The sequence below is a fragment of the Diadema setosum genome, chromosome 15 (assembly GCF_964275005.1).
Source record: "Diadema setosum chromosome 15, eeDiaSeto1, whole genome shotgun sequence".
In the NCBI taxonomy this organism is placed as follows: domain Eukaryota; kingdom Metazoa; phylum Echinodermata; class Echinoidea; order Diadematoida; family Diadematidae; genus Diadema; species Diadema setosum.
In genome coordinates this window covers 33221987-33239611 of record NC_092699.1, presented here as the reverse complement: position 1 = coordinate 33239611, position 17625 = coordinate 33221987, and the positions used below count along the sequence as shown (strand labels likewise).

General features: G+C 40.4%; 1 protein-coding gene across 1 annotated transcript in view; it reads left to right on the top strand.

The window, feature by feature from the left end:
* Positions 1-9567: 9567 nt before the first annotated feature.
* The window catches only part of LOC140238699 (transmembrane protease serine 9-like), a 33810-nt gene continuing 25752 nt past the window's right edge, over positions 9568-17625 (top strand). The window contains exons 1-5 of the mRNA XM_072318598.1: positions 9568-9859; positions 11553-11736; positions 13239-13507; positions 15288-15427; positions 16556-16711. Of these exons, the coding sequence (XP_072174699.1) occupies positions 9811-9859; positions 11553-11736; positions 13239-13507; positions 15288-15427; positions 16556-16711 (798 nt within the window). The 5' untranslated portion in view covers positions 9568-9810. The remainder of the gene's footprint in view (positions 9860-11552; positions 11737-13238; positions 13508-15287; positions 15428-16555; positions 16712-17625) is intronic.

Here is a 17625-nt window from a genome sequence, read left to right as displayed (position 1 = left end):
TTCGTTTGACTGGTTGTTTTTAGCTCACCTGAGCAGAGGCTCAAGTGAGCTATTGCGATCGCTCTTCGTGCGGCGTCCGTCGTGCGTCGTCCGTCGTGCGTAAACTTTTTTACATTTTCATTTTCTTCGTGAGAATCCCAGGACCGATTTTCACAAAACTTGGCAGGTAGCATCCCTAGGGGGATAGGATTTCAATTTGTTCAAATGGGCACCATGGCCCACTTGGGGGCCCCAGGGGGCCCAAACACCCTAAAATTAAGGAACCTTTAAAGATCTTCTTCTGTAGAACCAGAAGTGATAGGGCTTAGTTGATACTATGAGTTCGTACATTGATGACTGTAGTTTCAAGTTTGTTCATTGGGGAATCAGGGGTGCCCCCCCCCCCTTGGGACCCAGGGGAGGGGGTGGGGAGAGGTCCTAATGGGGCCTAAATTGTACATTTTCATCTTGCACTTTGAGATCGCCATGTCTGATTTTCACCAAACTTGTTAGGTAGCATCCCTATAAGGGGATAGGATCTCAATTTGTTCACATGGGCACCATGGCCCACCTGGGAGGCCCCTAGGGGGCCCAAACCCCCTAAAATTAAGGAATCTTTAACAATCTTCTCTAAAACCAGAAGTGATAGGGCCTAGATAATACTATGAGTTAGTAAATTCATGACTGTAGTTTCAAGTTTGTTCATGGGGTTGGCGGAATCAGGGGTGCCCCCCCCCCCTTTGGTACCCAGGAGAGGGGATGGGGAGAAGTCTTACAGTTGTAATGGAGCCTGAATTGTACATGTTCATCATCTTCTTGAAAACCTCATGATGAATTTTGGCCAAACTTAGCAGGTAGCATCCCTAGGGGGATAGAATCTCAATTCCTTTAAATGGGCACCATGTCCCTCTTGGGGGCCCCTAGGGGGCCCACCCACCCCTACATTAAGGAATATTTAAAATCTTCTACTCTAGAACCAGAAATGATAAAGCAAAGTAATACCATGAGTTTGTACATTGATGACTTTAGTTCCAAGTTTGTAAGATTTGTAAGATTTTATTGACTCTATCGACCCCCTCTCGGGGTATGAGAGTACAAACATATTTATATGAATACAAAAATATAAGTGATAATGTACATGTACATGTGAAAATAACAGATATGAATAAGTGAAGAGTTTGTTTGCAAAAACCGATAAGTCCATATTTGTCAAATGGAGATATTTGCATTAAAGGTCAAGAAAAATGAAGAGAATAATTAAGAAAATTTCTGCTTCTTTTGACCATAACTTCAAAAATGTACCTTTATATGTAGTGACCAATATATCATTTAAAAGGTATTATTTTGTCCTTTATGACAGAGACCGTACTTCAAAATCTTCAAAACTGGACTTGTCGGTTTTTGCAAACAAACTCTTCAAATATGTTTACAAAACAAGGCGTAAAGGACGTTTAACTACTCTACCACTACGTGTACAAACATTCACATTTGTTACTTTCTACAAAAATACTGTCTTTCCTCTTTGGTATTGAAGAGAACTGAAACATAATAATTCTGACAAATTTGGCTAGTTTTTTCAAATGGCAAGCATTAGTTGAATTGAATAATTTTGCCATATGTAATGCACTTGGTCTACTGGCCGTCAAGCTACTTGGTAAATACAATAATCTCTCTTTGTTGAAAAAGGGACAAACAAAAATAAAATGAAATTCATCCCTGTATATCGTCGGATGAACAGATAGTACAATGCAGTTCATCTGTCAAGCTTGCATCAAACCTGCCCTTATTAACGGGTAATCCATTAGATCTACATCTGAATTTACTTTACGTATTATAATCTTTCTTACACAAGACCTGTAAATACTTCTCTAACATCAAGTTTTGTACAGATTCTATTTGACCATGTTGCTGCTCTCCACTGCTTGAATAAACATATCAAAAAGTCTAACTTTTGAGGTGTGTGAAGTCCATGCAGCACTAAATCCACCTCCTTGTGCTAACCACACATTCCCTAGCCCTGCATAATAAAAAAATATTTGCGATAAATAATAACCATTGTGATTTTGAAGGGGAGTGTATGTCTCCTTGTAAATGCAGCAGAAATTTGAAAATTGTACATGAGTGTTTGGTTTCTTTTCCCTTGACTAATCTCAACCAGAATCCAATCATTCGACATTTAATATGGTTCAAAATTACTCCACGTCCAGTTTCACCATAAACCATACAATCAGGAGTACATTTGTTCACGAGCAAAATTTTTCTTAAGAATTTCCTATGGAAAATTTCAATTTGGTCTATGCACTCATAACCCCAGACTTCACAACCATAGAGCAAAACAGGTAAAACAAGATGATCAAATAGGTGGCACTGTGTGTCCACAGAGAGCTGTAACTTTTTAGCCTTGACCAACATGCTATAAAGTGCTTTTCTAGCTTGTGTGACTTGTTTAGAAATTGCCTTTTTAAAACTGCCATTATAATTGAATTTAACTCCAAGGTACACAAAGTCATCTACAACCTCAAGTGGATCACCAGCATAAACGAATTCAGGAATTCTTCTAACCTTCCCACGGGAGAAAATAACAATTTTGGTCTTGCTTGCATTTACAGTCAAGCGCCATGTCTGACAATAACTATCTACAGCATCAAGAGCTTTTTGCAACTCCTCCGGAGTTTCTGCTAAAATTATTGTGTCATCTGCATAAAATAAACAAGAAAGATTTAAAGCTTTTTTGACATTATCAGAATCCAGGTGGTAAGAAATCTCACTTTCCAAATATTTAAGTCCACAATATGAATTTCCAATGTATTCTTGAAAATCATTCAGATAAAATAAACGTTAATGGCAAATAAAAGCGGGGAAAGGTTTTCACCCTGTCGTACACCAGTGTTACAAGTAAAAAAAAACTCTCACATCTCCCCCCTAACCGCCACACATGATTTAGCACTTTCATAAATATTCTTAATGACAGTAAACAGTTTACCCCTAAGTCCCATCTTCAACATTTTGTACCATAAAGATGATCTATCAATTAGATCAAATGCTTTCTTGTAATCAATAAATGCACAGTATAAGCGTTTTTTATTTTGCAGATAAACATCAATTATAGTCTTCAAAACAAAAATATTATCAATTGTAGAATAATTAGAACGAAAGCCAGCCTGTTCTTCACCTAGCATATTGGCAGCTTCGAAAAACTCTGAGATTCGATGATTCAAAATGGAAGTAAAAATTTTTCCTGGACAACTGAGAAGAGTAATTCCTCTATAATTATCAGGATTTGTGTCTATACCCTTATTCTTAAAAATAGGAATGATAATCCCTATGCACCATTCAGTTGGAACAATACCACTGTCCAGTACCACATTAAAAAACTTTACCAACACATGAAGCATCTCTACGGGACAATTCATTGCAGATCCAGGACTGCCTGCCCCCCACCCTGGAGTTGAGGGGAGGGGGATCCATATGCAGCCCAAAGTTTCCAATGTTCTCAGGTTAGAGTGTGCAAGAATGCATGGAAGGTGAAATTGCGATACTCAGGTGAGCGCGTGACCCCGGGTCTCTTGTTTTCCACTATATACAGTGTGGACTTTATCAGCCTTACCTGACTGATTAGGTACTGATTAGGTTCCACTCCCCTTTTATGAAAGCGCAATCGTCATGACAGTATATATCTCTGCTGATGCTACAGTGTACATTATTGAGGAGAATCTACTGTAATATAAATGTTATTGTTGTAATAAAAGTATACTCTTAGACACCAAAGAAGTCAAGTTCACTTAAGTTCAAATTCAAATTCATTTCCGTTTTTCTACAGTAACATATTGTACCTCTCACTTTCTGTAGTGAAAGAAATCAAGCATGTGAATTTGTAAAGAGTAAAATGATTGAGACCTTACAGTAACGATGGGAGTGCATTATGTTAATGGTGTGAGGTAATCATGTGAATTATCAATATGCACTGTGTGGGAAAACAGTGTGTGAAAAACGAATCAAATCAAAAAGCAACGGAAATACACGCGAAACAACAATTGTAACATGCTTATCAACCCTTCATGACCAAAATTATGTTTGGAGGCACAATGCCCACGTCGACTTGGATAATTTAGCCTACTTTTGGGCAAGGGAGTTCAGAGAAGCAACCTGGTTGAAGAAGACGAATTGTGCTCTAGATACACATTAGCCGCAGTCTGGGTGCCAGAGGCTGAACGTTGTTTTACCATCCGCTCGATGTTTTTTGATGGTTTTACCCTATGTTTCGAGAGTGCTCAATCCGAATCTGGATGATGGAACTCTTGCATCCTTGAGGATTTTGAAATATTCAAGATGGCCGCCATAAATTGAAATTCCCATACATTTCTTTGTAGATGGTGAACAATTTGAAAATTTTGATGGTTTTGACCTATTTGCGGGGGGGGGGGGGTTGAATCCGACTTTGGATGTAGCAAATCTTGCATCCCTGAGGTTCTTGAGGTATCCAAAATAGCCGCCGAAAATCTAAATTTTAATATATGTATTTCCTTATAAAAAGTGAATAAATTGGAAATAAATTGATGGTTTTACCCATTTCGAGGGTGCTGAATACCAATTTTGGTTGATGCAACTTTCGTATTCTTGAGGTTTTGAGATATTCCAAATGGCCGCCAAAATGGACGCCGAAATGGACATAAAAGATCTTGAATATCTAAAAAAGAAAAATCCCAAGAATTGATTTTCAGTGTTGTGCCGATAAAATTGAACTCTTTCTTATCAGACTAACTCCCAACAGGTCTGGAATTTAAATGTTAACTTCACATGTACATAATTACTCCGAATGGCTGGATTGCAGGCATTATAAGAACCGGTAAACGACGTCTGGAGCAATATTATGAGAACCAACACACAAGTCGTTGAAAACTATTCCTGGTGGTAAACAATAGCAAGAGATAGCTCCTCCTTATCTAGTCATGTTGGAAAATGATTGACGAAAAGTCTGAAAATATGGATACGAAAGATACGCCGGATTGGCACGGAGACAGGTTGTCTTTTAATCTTTATTTTGCCAGGTGGATTGAGTCGATGTTTGTTGGCGACTTCAAACCAATCAATTTATTCTCAATCTTGTACAATACGGAAATGCATTGAAATTCTAATTTTTGGCGGCCATTAATGGATATCTCAAAACCATCAGGGATACACAAAAGTCGCATCCATCATTGTCCATATTCGGATATATAGCACCCTGAAAATGGGTTAAATCTTGAATTTTTCGTCATCTACAAAGAAGTATGCATTCTAAAACAAGTACTGTTGGAAGATGTTTGTATTATCAGCATCATGTATATCAATGACCAAACGTATAAAAGTAGGCTCTATATAAAGACATGTACATCATAATTATTGGTATATTGGTCTTGCTGTTTGTTTGTTGTTGTTGTTGTTGTTGTTGTTGTTGTTGTTGTTGTTGTTGTTTTTTTTTGGGGGGGGGGGGTGGGTATTTTCGAGTGTTCCACGTCTTACAAGCTTAGCTTTTGACGGAACACTCTTTTCCATCGTAATGATTACTTCTTTCTTTTTTTATACCCCCGCCAAACGAAGTTTGAAGGGGGTATATAGGAATCAGCGGACGGTCGGGCGGTCGGGCGGTCGGTCGGGCGGTCGGTCGGGCGGTCGGGCGGGCGGTCGGTCGGTCGGTCGGGCGGTCGGTCGGTTGCAAATCTTGCGTCGCGAACTACTTCCTCAGTTTTCAACCGATTCCCATAAAACTTGGCACAGATGTGTGCCTTGGGTTGTAGATGTGCAAGACGTATTTTTTGACAGTTCCCAAAAGTACGTTGCCATGGTAACGGCATATTATGGGCAAAAATGGGTACAAATCTTGCGTCGCGAACTCCTCCCACAGTTTTTGATCAATTTTTATGAAATTAGGTACAGATGTTCATCTGAATATGTTAATGAGCAAGACACATATTTCCGCAGTGGCAAAAGTGCGTTGCCATGGTAACGGCATGTTATTGGTAAAATATAGGGCAAAATGCTTCATGGCAAAACTGCTTCATCAGTGTTCTTCCAATTCTCATGGAATTCATATTGAATGTTTGTCTTAGGATATAGGTCAGCATGACACATTTCTTGACAGTGACAAAAAGTATGTTGCCATGGTAACAGCTCACATATTATGAGCCAAAATGATGGAAAATTTTGTGTTGCAAACTACTTCCTCAGTTTTTGCCCAATTTCCATGAAACTTGGTACAGATGTGTGCCTTTGGTTGCAGATGTGCAAGACGCATTTTTCGACAGTACCCGAAAGTACGTTGCCATGGTAACGGCATATTAATGGCAGAAGATCAAGGAAAGATCTTGCGGATTTAACTACTTCCTCAGTTTTTTGACCAAAGCTTATGAAATGTTGTTTTGACCAAAGCTTATGAAATGTTGTTTGGCGGGGGTATAACCAGTCGCTGTAGCGACATTTCTAGTTTTGGTTACAATGGCAAGGTGTGATTTTAGTCCTTTTTTACCCTTTAATACAATTTGCGTATATTGTGCTCACTGATCTGTCCTTGCCAGCTGGATGAAAGTCGAATTGACACAAGTGGCGTTTGGGGGCGTGGTCCTAGCTACCAATTCACCAGTGATGATGCATGCATGACTTTATTGCTGGCATGATAGGAACTGGTAAACGACGTCTGGAGGAAAACCTTAGCAATATTGTGAGAACCAACACACAAGTCGTTGAAAAATATTCCTGGTGGTAAACAATTGCAAGAGATAGCTCTCGACTCCTTATCAGGTCAAGTTGGAAAATGATTGACGAATCGTCTGAAAATAAATTATGGATACGAAAGCTATACCGGATTGGCACGGAGACAGGCTGCATTTGTTTACTTTAACAAGGTGGCTTGAGTCGATGCATATTGGCGACGTGCAAAACCCTCTACCACTCATGGTGGTTGATGAAAAAAAAAATAGATGATGCGATTTTCTTCCCATCATATCCCATGTCTACGTGATTTATGAATCCACTGTGGGATCGATATTATCGACGTATTATTCTTCTTTCCCTTACTGCTCAGTGATGAGGACAAGAATTTTAACCTGAGACCCTTTAAAGGTCCCCTGAAATCCAATTGCATGTTGATTTGTGTTGATTTATGATACCCTCAACATCAATTTTGAGGTGAAACGAGTATCTAGAAACATTCCATATATTCTTCACGATTTTTTCGTCTATTTCTTTTTTCTTCAGATTACTTGGTAACGCCCACCAAAAAAAAAAAAAAGAAAAAAAGAAAAAAATCCTTCCAAACCAATATTCCTGTTGTGGCCTCAGCTGTCAATCATTGCTAAAGTACTGAAATGTTTAACAAAAGACAATGGAATGCACCTTGCCCTCGACTCAGCGTAACTTGCATGTTCCCTCGCCATGTCTTTTGTTAGTCACATTTATATCACAGAAACATGCATCCCTGGATAGGTTTATGACGAAATCTCGGGGTCTTACAACGATTCCTGCCGCATGGCGGCGCTGCTAGCACAGAAACGATCGCACGAACTTTTTTGTTTGTTGTATAGACTCAGGAGAATGATCGAGGCATGACTGCTTCTTGTTGGAGTCAGAATGCAAGTGTCCTTTATTCACTGTTCTCCAATATATTATTCTAACGCATCTACACTTGCTACATCATGTTTACAAAACATGTCCCGGTGACTTTCCGGTGTTGTTTACATTCATCATGAAATGTGGTGAAGACAAATGGTATGGGGGAGCGGAAAGGAAGTGGGAATAGAAAGTGGCTGTCAGATTAGTTGATCTTGATGAGAAAAAGAAACCGGGTGCTGTTCGTTATTCCGAAGGTTCGCTATTCCGAAGGCTCTTTATTCCGAAGGGTCGTTAATCCGAAACACGCAAATTCCCTATACCTAGAGGTTCGTTAATCCGAAAATGAAAAAGGGTTCGTTAATCCGAAAATATGTGGCGTTATTCCGAAGGTTCGTTATTCCGAAGATAGGTTAATCCGAATATGAAATTCGGAACAATGAACCTTCGGAATAACGAATCTTAGGAATAAAGAGCCTTCGGAATAACGAACCTTCGGAATAACGAGCTGTAACCAAGAAACCAGAGAAGTGATAAGGAGCTTGACTGTGGAAGATTGGCTGTGAGATGGATGACTACGGAATGAATAAGACCTGCTGGTCACTGCTGCACCATAAATAGACATAACACTTCTTGTACAGACACAACACGAACCACCCATTTTGACGATGTTTCTGCATTTAGTAGCCCTTCTTCTACAATTAGGTCAAGTTTCATGAAGATGACATGGGTTTTGAATGTACAGCACAAGTTTGTTTGTTTTTTTTTTTTACTTTCTCCTCTAACCAACCCCTAACAGAAAACGTTCCTGACAAGGATTTGAGAGATTTCTGTGGTTTCTGCCGCGTGAGGGCGCTGCTTACTAAAAAATGAGAGTGTAAACCCCAACTTTAAAACTTTTTCCTCGTTTTGGGTACCCTTTTTCTGCAATTCTTGCAAATTTGGAGAAAATAAAGTGGATTTTGAAAGAATTATGGGGATTTGAATTTGCCATTGCAGATTTTGTTGGCTATCATGGTCTTGATCCTGTAATGCTATCATTTCTGTACTGGACGAGAGACTGTCGTTTGTTTCAAAGTCCCGTAGAAGAAAAACAAGCACACGAATCTGTGGTTTTATTTGCATATTTGGGCTTCGGATGGGTCAAAGTTACGGTATGGGAAGTTTGAAGAAAATTACATGGACTTCACTTTAACTTAGGAACGTCCGCTCCAGCTGAGATGATGGGCTTTTGGACCGCGTAGTTCCGAGAACATTCCCAGCTCTTCTTCATACCCCCCCCCCTCCCCCGCACATAGTGTGTATGGGGTTATATAGGAATCACTCTGAGGTCGGGTGGCCGTTCGGTCGGTCGGTCGGTCGGTCGGGCGGTTGGGTAATTCAGTAATTCAGTAATTGGAAATCACATGTGCCACTTCTTTTTTTTGTTTTAAAGATGACATGGGTTTTGAGGGCACGATCGATCATCACGTCACATTCAACCTACCCACTACTGAACGGGGAGGGCGCTTCAGGGTAAAAGTCGTGTACTACGATCGACATCGACATCGAGGGCACGATCGATCATCACGTAACATTCAACCTACCCACTACTGAACGGGGAGGGCGCTTCAGGGTAAAAGTCGTGTACTACGATCGACATTTTTTATCTCAAAATGCTCCAAAAACAACTCATTATCCTGGCAAATCGCGTCAGCCAGGAAAGTTTCATGTTAGAGCCTTTCGATATGATAAATTGCAAGCAACTTTAATATGGTGGAAGATGAATTTTGATTCCTTCTGAGTACTGTTTTATCTTAAAATTAAGTTAATAAGTATCTGATAAGAGTTCTCAGTGAGTGCCAGGTGGTATACTTGACATCATGCCATCTACGTTCTGCATAAAATTATCATAACCATAGTCGTCAAGTCGTCTAAACGTTCACATACTATCTCAACGATGATTTTCAGTGCGACTTCGTACAAGGAGGTACAAGGCTCGCCATTGTACGATGCAGATCTACCCACAGACAGGCGCAGACTGACAGGAAGTTATGAATATGTATGAAGAGACAACCAATGATCGTGTTGCTTACCACAGACGTCATCACCTTTACCTTAGTCACTAAAAAAATTACCATCAGAATGACTGGAGAAGAAACGTCCGCAATTCACTTATAAAATCTGAAAGAAATTGGCAGAAAAATTATTCTTCTCTCAGCCTTTCGGAAAGACGAGATAGTCTAGAACGCCACGAAAGAAGAGAAAATGCTCGGGTTTGCTGTTCTTCTGATGGGCCTCGTCGCCAACGCCGCAGGTTTGCCACTTTCGTTGTGAAAATTAATTATCGCGAGCTCTTATTGCGCATAATATACTAATTATTGTCATTAAACCAAAGTGTTCTAGTTTGTGCGATGTCAAATGTATGCATTAGTTATTACCAATCCAATTCTTTGCCCGATTCCTCTGTAATAATTATTGTCTACTCATTTGTAATATTTGCCTCTCTTTCTCTCTCCCTCAGTTTGGCAAGTTCAATGGAAACCCTGATGAAGATTTCTGGTGATTCAAAGAAGTCTATCATTGTTCTTTACAAACTGGATTTTCATGCACATGCGAAGAATACTCGCTTAATTTCTCACAAACTCTTCCAATCTGTCGTCAGTGCACACGACTCCCGTTATCACAATTTTTTTTTTTTGAATCGGCAGTCTTCTTTCGATATATCGAAATGTCGTTATGGTGGAGGGGAATCTTGCACAAGATATAGACGTCAATGATGATCATTTTTGGTACCCGAATTTTTAACTTCGTTGTAACGAAATTGCATTATAACCGTATATTCGTTACAAGGGGAGCTCCCTGGATAGTACATGACGGGTAGTTGATTGTTATAGAGCATTTGTGTGTGTGTGTGTGTGTGTGTGTGTGTGTGTTGTTTTCCTTGTTCTTGTTTTTTTTTTTCTTTTTTCGACGATATAGACTGTCAGTTGTCGGTTGGTGATCGCGGCTTTGATAGGTTAGCATTTTTTTTTCTCTTTCTGCAAGACCGCAAACCGTTTAGCGACAAAATTGGAAGAGGGTAACCCTTTGGGGTCATGGTCATCTTTCTCATTCCACTTCCGGGTTTCTTCAGCTGACAAGCGGGAAAAAAAAACCACAAAACGTCTTCAGCGCAAAAACATAACCGTACCGCGCTCACACTTCAAGGTCTCTTATCTTTTTCTTTCTAGTGCTATACTTACGCACTTTCGGGGTAAAACAAGTGGGGGGCAAAGTGGTGACACCTTCTGTATTCCTTTGTATGGTGCAAAAAAGTGGGGGCCCTAGCCCCCCCCCCCCCCCGCTTCCGCCGTCCATTCCATTGATGTCACCAAGCTACACTAGGCTGAGGGGCAAAAACTGCGTACGGAGGCCCCATTATACGTTACTGTGGGCAAGCGCGTAACGTTACATCCCACGTCCCTTGATAGGTAGGCGGGTATGCTGGAGCTATGCGCTTAATACACAAAGTGATTTGTTTTTGCCCTTTATAGGCAACGCGTCATTTGACGTCATGGAACCTCGTGTATTGGTTGTTGATTGTCGTCATTTTTGTTTTGTTTTGTTTTGTTTTGTTTTGTTTTTGTTTTTGTTTTTGTTTTGTTTTGTTTTTGTTTGTTTTTTTTTGCTGGAGTTCGGCTACTTGCTCTTTGCTTTTACGATGACCCAGGCTCGAACAGGACTCCGTCCTTGTCCCCCCCCCCAAAAAAAAAAAAGAGAAAAAGAAAGAAGAAGAAGAAGAAACAACAAGATAACGAAACAAAAAGTAGAGTCTTTTTCGTGAAGACATATTGCGATGGCATCGTTCCCTGCAGTTACCAACAAACTCAACAGTTTTTCAGAAATAAATTCTAAGTATCAAAAGCGTTGATATTAATGTATATAGGCCTATGCATATCGCCTTGACACGTGAAGACTGACAAAAGAAATCAATGAATAATGAATCTTATTTCATGACGGATATCCAGCCTGCGGCACACCTGCGATTGCACCCTGGAGCGATTCGGCTGCCATCGTCGGGGGTTACGACGCCAAAGAGGGTAGTTGGCCGTGGCAGGTACAAGTCCGTAAGCTGTCCTTCGGCGGTCAGTGGTGCGGTGGAACCCTCATCGACGATCAGTGGGTCTTGTCTGCTGCCCATTGCTTCCATACGTAAGTTCGACTCGTTACATGTCCTACCATGAAGATGCATTGTAAATAATGATTTGATTTGATTTGATATCTTGATTTCTGTGTGATCATAATGTACACGTATACGATACTTACAAAGTAATTGTGTCCGTTGGATTTACAATGTTGTATAACAAGTGTCCACGCGATGCAATAAAATTCATGATAGAGCAGGGCTATGGCTTGAGTATAGCTTGTGTCGTTTGCAGCCCTTATGTAACATGATACATTGAATCTTATATAGAAAATAGAGGGGAAGAGTGACTTACGTAGAAATAGGATAGAAGGGAGGGAAGAAGGACAGGAGAGGTTTGACTGCTTTCAAAAGGTTTGGCGATTTGTTCACACAAAAGGTATCACATGGATTACAGTTCGACATACCGCGCGATGTTTTCCCCCTTTTTTTTCAACTAGGTAGTTTTGTGTGGCAGGTCATGGTCGGTCATATACGGTTCTTGAGTAATCATTGTTAATCATAATGTTATATTAAATGGGTTAGTCAAATACCGGTTAGTGATTGGCTAAACACAGTCACGTGATGGAGGAACATTCGTTATGTTCGCCCATGGGAGAACATTTTTGTAATGATCTCCGATGGGAAAACATTTTCGCGTAACAAATGACAGAAGGACCCGCGCACAGTGAATTTGGCTCTGCGCGAGCGATCGAGTGCGTTTTTTGCTGGTGGTTGACGTTGACGTATTTGACTACCCATATAATATAACAGATAATGATTTTTGTTGTCGGGAACATGTACCAAACGTTCCACCCTCAGGGTGTGAAATGCTATTTCGGGAGGCTACAAGTCCCTCGACTTCGTCTCGGGACTTATAACCTCCCTCAATAGCATTTCAAACCCTTCGGGTGGAACATCGTTCCCTCCCCCGCCAGTCATCATCTATATAATGTAGCCTATCGCAAAGAGCAGGGTGCCTGTGACCCGTTGAAGTTGTCCATATCCTAATTAAGTACAGGTGTACTTACAACTGGCCCACATGAGAGACCATTTAGTGCAGCGGAATATGGGCTATCCGGTCGTCTTGTCGGATGGAAACTGATGACGGCGACAACAACAATAACAACAACATAAAAATCATGTATAATTTGATTCATCATAAAATGAGCGAAAGAACGCATGAGAATATAAAATTCTTTGCGATATTGCCTCTTTGAGTGTTAATGTCGATGACTGAAACCCCTATCTATTTACACTCTACATAACTGTATAATGTAAGGCGTAGAAGTATAAACGACGTGGAATATGCAGAATGTACTCTATTTCTATATATTTCATGAGCGCGTCAAAGCAAGCTAATTTAACAACTGGTCGTGGTTACCGGTCCATATTGTAAGGAATTGAGGCAAACGTGAGACGAACGCTGAGAGCGTGAGATTAGACTAACATCTCATGATTGAGGTAAGAAAGAAAAATTCCCTTTTGCTTTAACATTAACCCCAAGAATGGTGCCTTACATACCCAACAGCATCATTGGCAATCCTGACGTGACCGACTATGAGTTTGTGCTGGGTGCTCACCACATCGACGACGAGGGCGAGTACTACCAGAAATTCACGGCGTCGAAGATCACTCTCCACGAGAACTACGGGGCCGCGAGCTTTACCAACGACGTGGCTCTTATCAAGCTCAACCGTCCGGTGACATACAGTGATGGAGTCACAACGGCTTGTATGCGAAGTTCTCCCCCAGGAGCTGGCACCACTGCCTGGGTAACAGGCTGGGGGGACCAGGAGAGTACGTGTTCTCATGTGTCGGAAATGGAGGGAACTGCTAAAAAAACGTAGCTTGTAGAATGCAGTCCCCTCGTGAGTAGAAATTAGTAGTAATTAGTCAAACGAAACTATAAAGGAGGAAGAGTTCAAGGGTCAATGTCAAAGCACATGAGACTAGCCTTACCGAGATATGGACTGTATAGAAAGTGTGTTACATGTAATGAATCAAATAAAATTAAAAACGTTAAAACAATGAAATAAATTTGCATCGTCAACGCAATGTGCTTGATCAACGTGATCAAAGAGTTCAATGATTAGGGCGCAGATAATAGGTTGCATGGGGCTTGGACTTAAGTTTAATTTCAAACCCACTCGGGCTCTCTTCTTGTTCATTTTCTAAGTTGTTATACCCCCGCCAAACGAAGTTTGAAGGGGGTATATAGGAATCAGCGGACGGTCGGGCGGTCGGGCGGTCGGGCGGGCGGTCGGTCGGGCGGTCGGGCGGTCGGTCCGTTGCAAATCTTGCGTCGCGAACTACTTCCTCAGTTTTCAACCGATTCCCATAAAACTTGGCACAGATGTGCGCCTTGGGTTGTAGATGTGCAAGACGTATTTTTTGACAGTACCCAAAAGTACGTTGCCTTGGTAACGGCATATTATGGGCAAAAATGGGTACAAATCTTGCGTCGCGAACTCCTCCCACAGTTTTTGATCAATTTTTATGAAATTAGGTGCAGATGTTCATCTGAATATGTTAATGTGCAAGACACATATTTCCGCAGTGGCAAAAAGTGCGTTGCCATGGTAACGGCATGTTATTGGTAAAATATAGGGCAAAATGCTTCATGGCAAAACTGCTTCATCAGTGTTCTTCCAATTCTCATGGAATTCATATTGAATGTTTGTCTTAGGATATAGGTCAGCATGACACATTTCTTGATAGTGACAAAAAGTATGTTGCCATGGAAACAGCTCACATATTATGAGCCAAAATGATGGAAAATTTTGTGTTGCAAACTACTTCCTCAGTTTTTGCCCAATTTCCATGAAACTTGGTACAGATGTGTGCCTTTGGTTGTAGATGTGCAAGACGCATTTTTCGACAGTACCCGAAAGTACGTTGCCATGGTAACGGCATATTAATGGCAGAAGATCAAGGAAAGATCTTGCGGATTTAACTACTTCCTCAGTTTTTTGACCAAAGCTTATGAAATGTTGTTTGGCGGGGGTATAACCAGTCGCTGTAGCGACATTTCTAGTTTGAAGTTACATAGAGTAAAATCTATAATGAGAATAAAATAGCCGTGTCGTCACTAATTGAGGAACGGAATATGGCGCCTGTAAGCCAGGTGATCATGATACTGTTCTTTCATGTCAAACTACTAGCAACACTTGTGAGAAAAAAAGCCTAAATCGTATACACTGTACTACGACGATGAAATACATTAGCTCCAGAAGATAGGTCCACAGTCACTCTGTAAGTCCAAGCTCTGGATATGCGTAATGCAATACTCCTGCAATGAACCAGGGAGGTGTCCCACCTCCCTGAATGAACCCAGGACCGGTATTCAAAGTCCGATGAAGAATCTTTCGATACAATAGATAGATATACATGCGAATAGTCCATCTCAGTCCATAGGCTCTATAGGCCCTATCTATTTTGTTCGCAGTATTTGTCAGTGCCGGAGACGAAGACTGAATAGGACGTAACGAAGTGGTGACAAAGAAGGACAAAAAGAGGGAGAAAGCACAAGAAAACAACATAACATCTAATATTTTGTTTTCCTTCTTTTCACACGTAGAACTTGTGCAGAGTAAATATTTACAGCAAGTCGACGTACCCATTGTCTCGGATAGCGCCTGCGATGATGCATACCCAGGTTCAATCGATTCTACCATGATTTGTGCCGGATACTGGGCTGGTGGAAAGGATGCCTGCCAGGTAAGGGCAATTGTGATGGACACACCAAGTTAACCCGATTCATACTGAATTCTGAAATCCCCAATAATCTGTAAATTGTTTTGTTCGTCTTTCCTGGTAACTTTGATTCAAGTCCATGTGCGGATCCCTACCCATACTGTATTCAACAGTGACAAGGAAATATATGCACCCAAAATGAGTCATGAAAAGAACTTGAAAGGAATCCATTTTCTAAAGAGTAATTTTCGGTTTTTTTTTTTACATTGCCATTAATACAAGAAAAAGAGTCGTTTACGATATATTGCATCGAACCAATGAAATACCGGAAACAACATTTTGTCACTCCACCTTCGTATCACAACGATACACACTGCACAAGAAGACTGTGTACTCTAAATAAACATTTTCATTTTCACTTTCCCCGCATTTCCACTCTACAGTCCTTTTCTGAACTTCCCACATGGTATACCGCAAACCTCTCTCTCTCTTTGTTAAAATTTCGATATAGTTTCGTGCTGCATCGCCAAAATTAAAAAAGTGTGATTCTTTTTTTTTAGTTCATCGCTTGTGTTTTAGAAGATATAGTACCATGAATTCTCTTACGCAAGATAAGAGCATTTTGTTTTCCATCACAATTCAAGGCAACTGCTTGTTTCAGATGCAGAATTCTCCAAATGTTTTTAATTACTGATGGCATGACTGATCCTCAAAATGGCAACACCTTGCTGCACGTTCAGTTTCATGTTTCTCTCATATCGCATTTTGTGTGTGTGTGTGTGTGTGTGTGAAAAATGAGTTTTGATTTTGAACAGGTTTACTGTAATTTGTTTTTTCATTATGCGAGGAAATCGCAGAATTAATCCAGCATTCTTCTTTTATTCAGCGTAACTAGCGAACTTAGAGATGGGGACTTATAGCAATCAGTTTTTTTTTTTTAGTTTTTCGTCTTTAAAAAAAAAATCATTGTTATCATATTTTTTTTTTTAAATCTAGCACATTCATGACATGGGAAACACACACACATACACACGTACTGAATTATTATGTAATTTGATTTGCCCGAAAGCGGGACGAAGGTCGACAAACTTTTGACTGTCTTTTTGTTTTGTTTCTTTTCCATTGTGATTTTGTTGTCTTTTTTTTGTGCAGGGAGACAGTGGTGGCCCTTTGGTATTCTATGACGAGGGTGACAAGGTATGGTACCTTGGGGGCGTGGTTAGTTGGGGCGAGGGCTGCGCAGATCGTGGGAAATATGGCGTCTACGCAGATGTCTCAAAGTTCCAGGACTGGATCGCCACAAATAAAGTTTGAACTAGGTCCGAGCACGGCACCTCATTGACGCCTTGTTTAAGCAGATGAAAATTAAAACACCATTACAAAATGGTTATTAAACAAAACACCATGAGAAAAACGCCACGCATACTTAATTACCAGTTAGACCTTCACTGACAAACAAGAATCCACGTATCACAAGATCGTGATAAAACACGTCAACTATAACGATGTCCACTAGACGACGTGTGTCGTTCCTTATTGGTTAATTTCATGTTGACAAAATGGAGACACAGTTTTGACGCAGACACAACGCATTGTATCAAGATTTTGACAGCAAAAATCTATTGTCAAGTTGATATAATTGCAATTACACCTGCTCAAAAAAAAAAAAGATAAATATGAGAAAATAAGGGATGTTTTCAATCCTAACTCTGACAAGTGAGGTATCTTTCGAAAGGCCTGTTCGTGGACTTACTTTGAAATCTATACAAATGGCACTTAACCCCTTACGCGATCAAACGTTTCATAATTGTACCAGGCCATAATAATCATCACAAAGAGAATTAATGGTATCGGAAGACAGAATAAACTGCCCAAGGCAAGTAATACATGATTAAGTCTTTGTCCTTTTTTTATCCCGCCGATGGAATCCTCGTACATATTATTGTGCTGGTTGAGAGAGTATTAACGAATGCGATTGGTTAATGTTCGTGTGTGGCTATGTTTTGGAGCGTTGATCCGATAATGTCCTTACGGGAAGAGTTGTGACTGTGGATGTATTTGCGTGAGGAGCGTCATGTGTATCATAATGGAGGAAGAGTATTAAAGAAGGATAATGATTTCAATGCTGTACGCGCTGTTTTCTTTTTCCTCCTTTCTCTCTGAATATTGTGCAAAATTATTTTCAAGAGAAAGCCAAAACCTGTAGATATTGGTGACCTCTC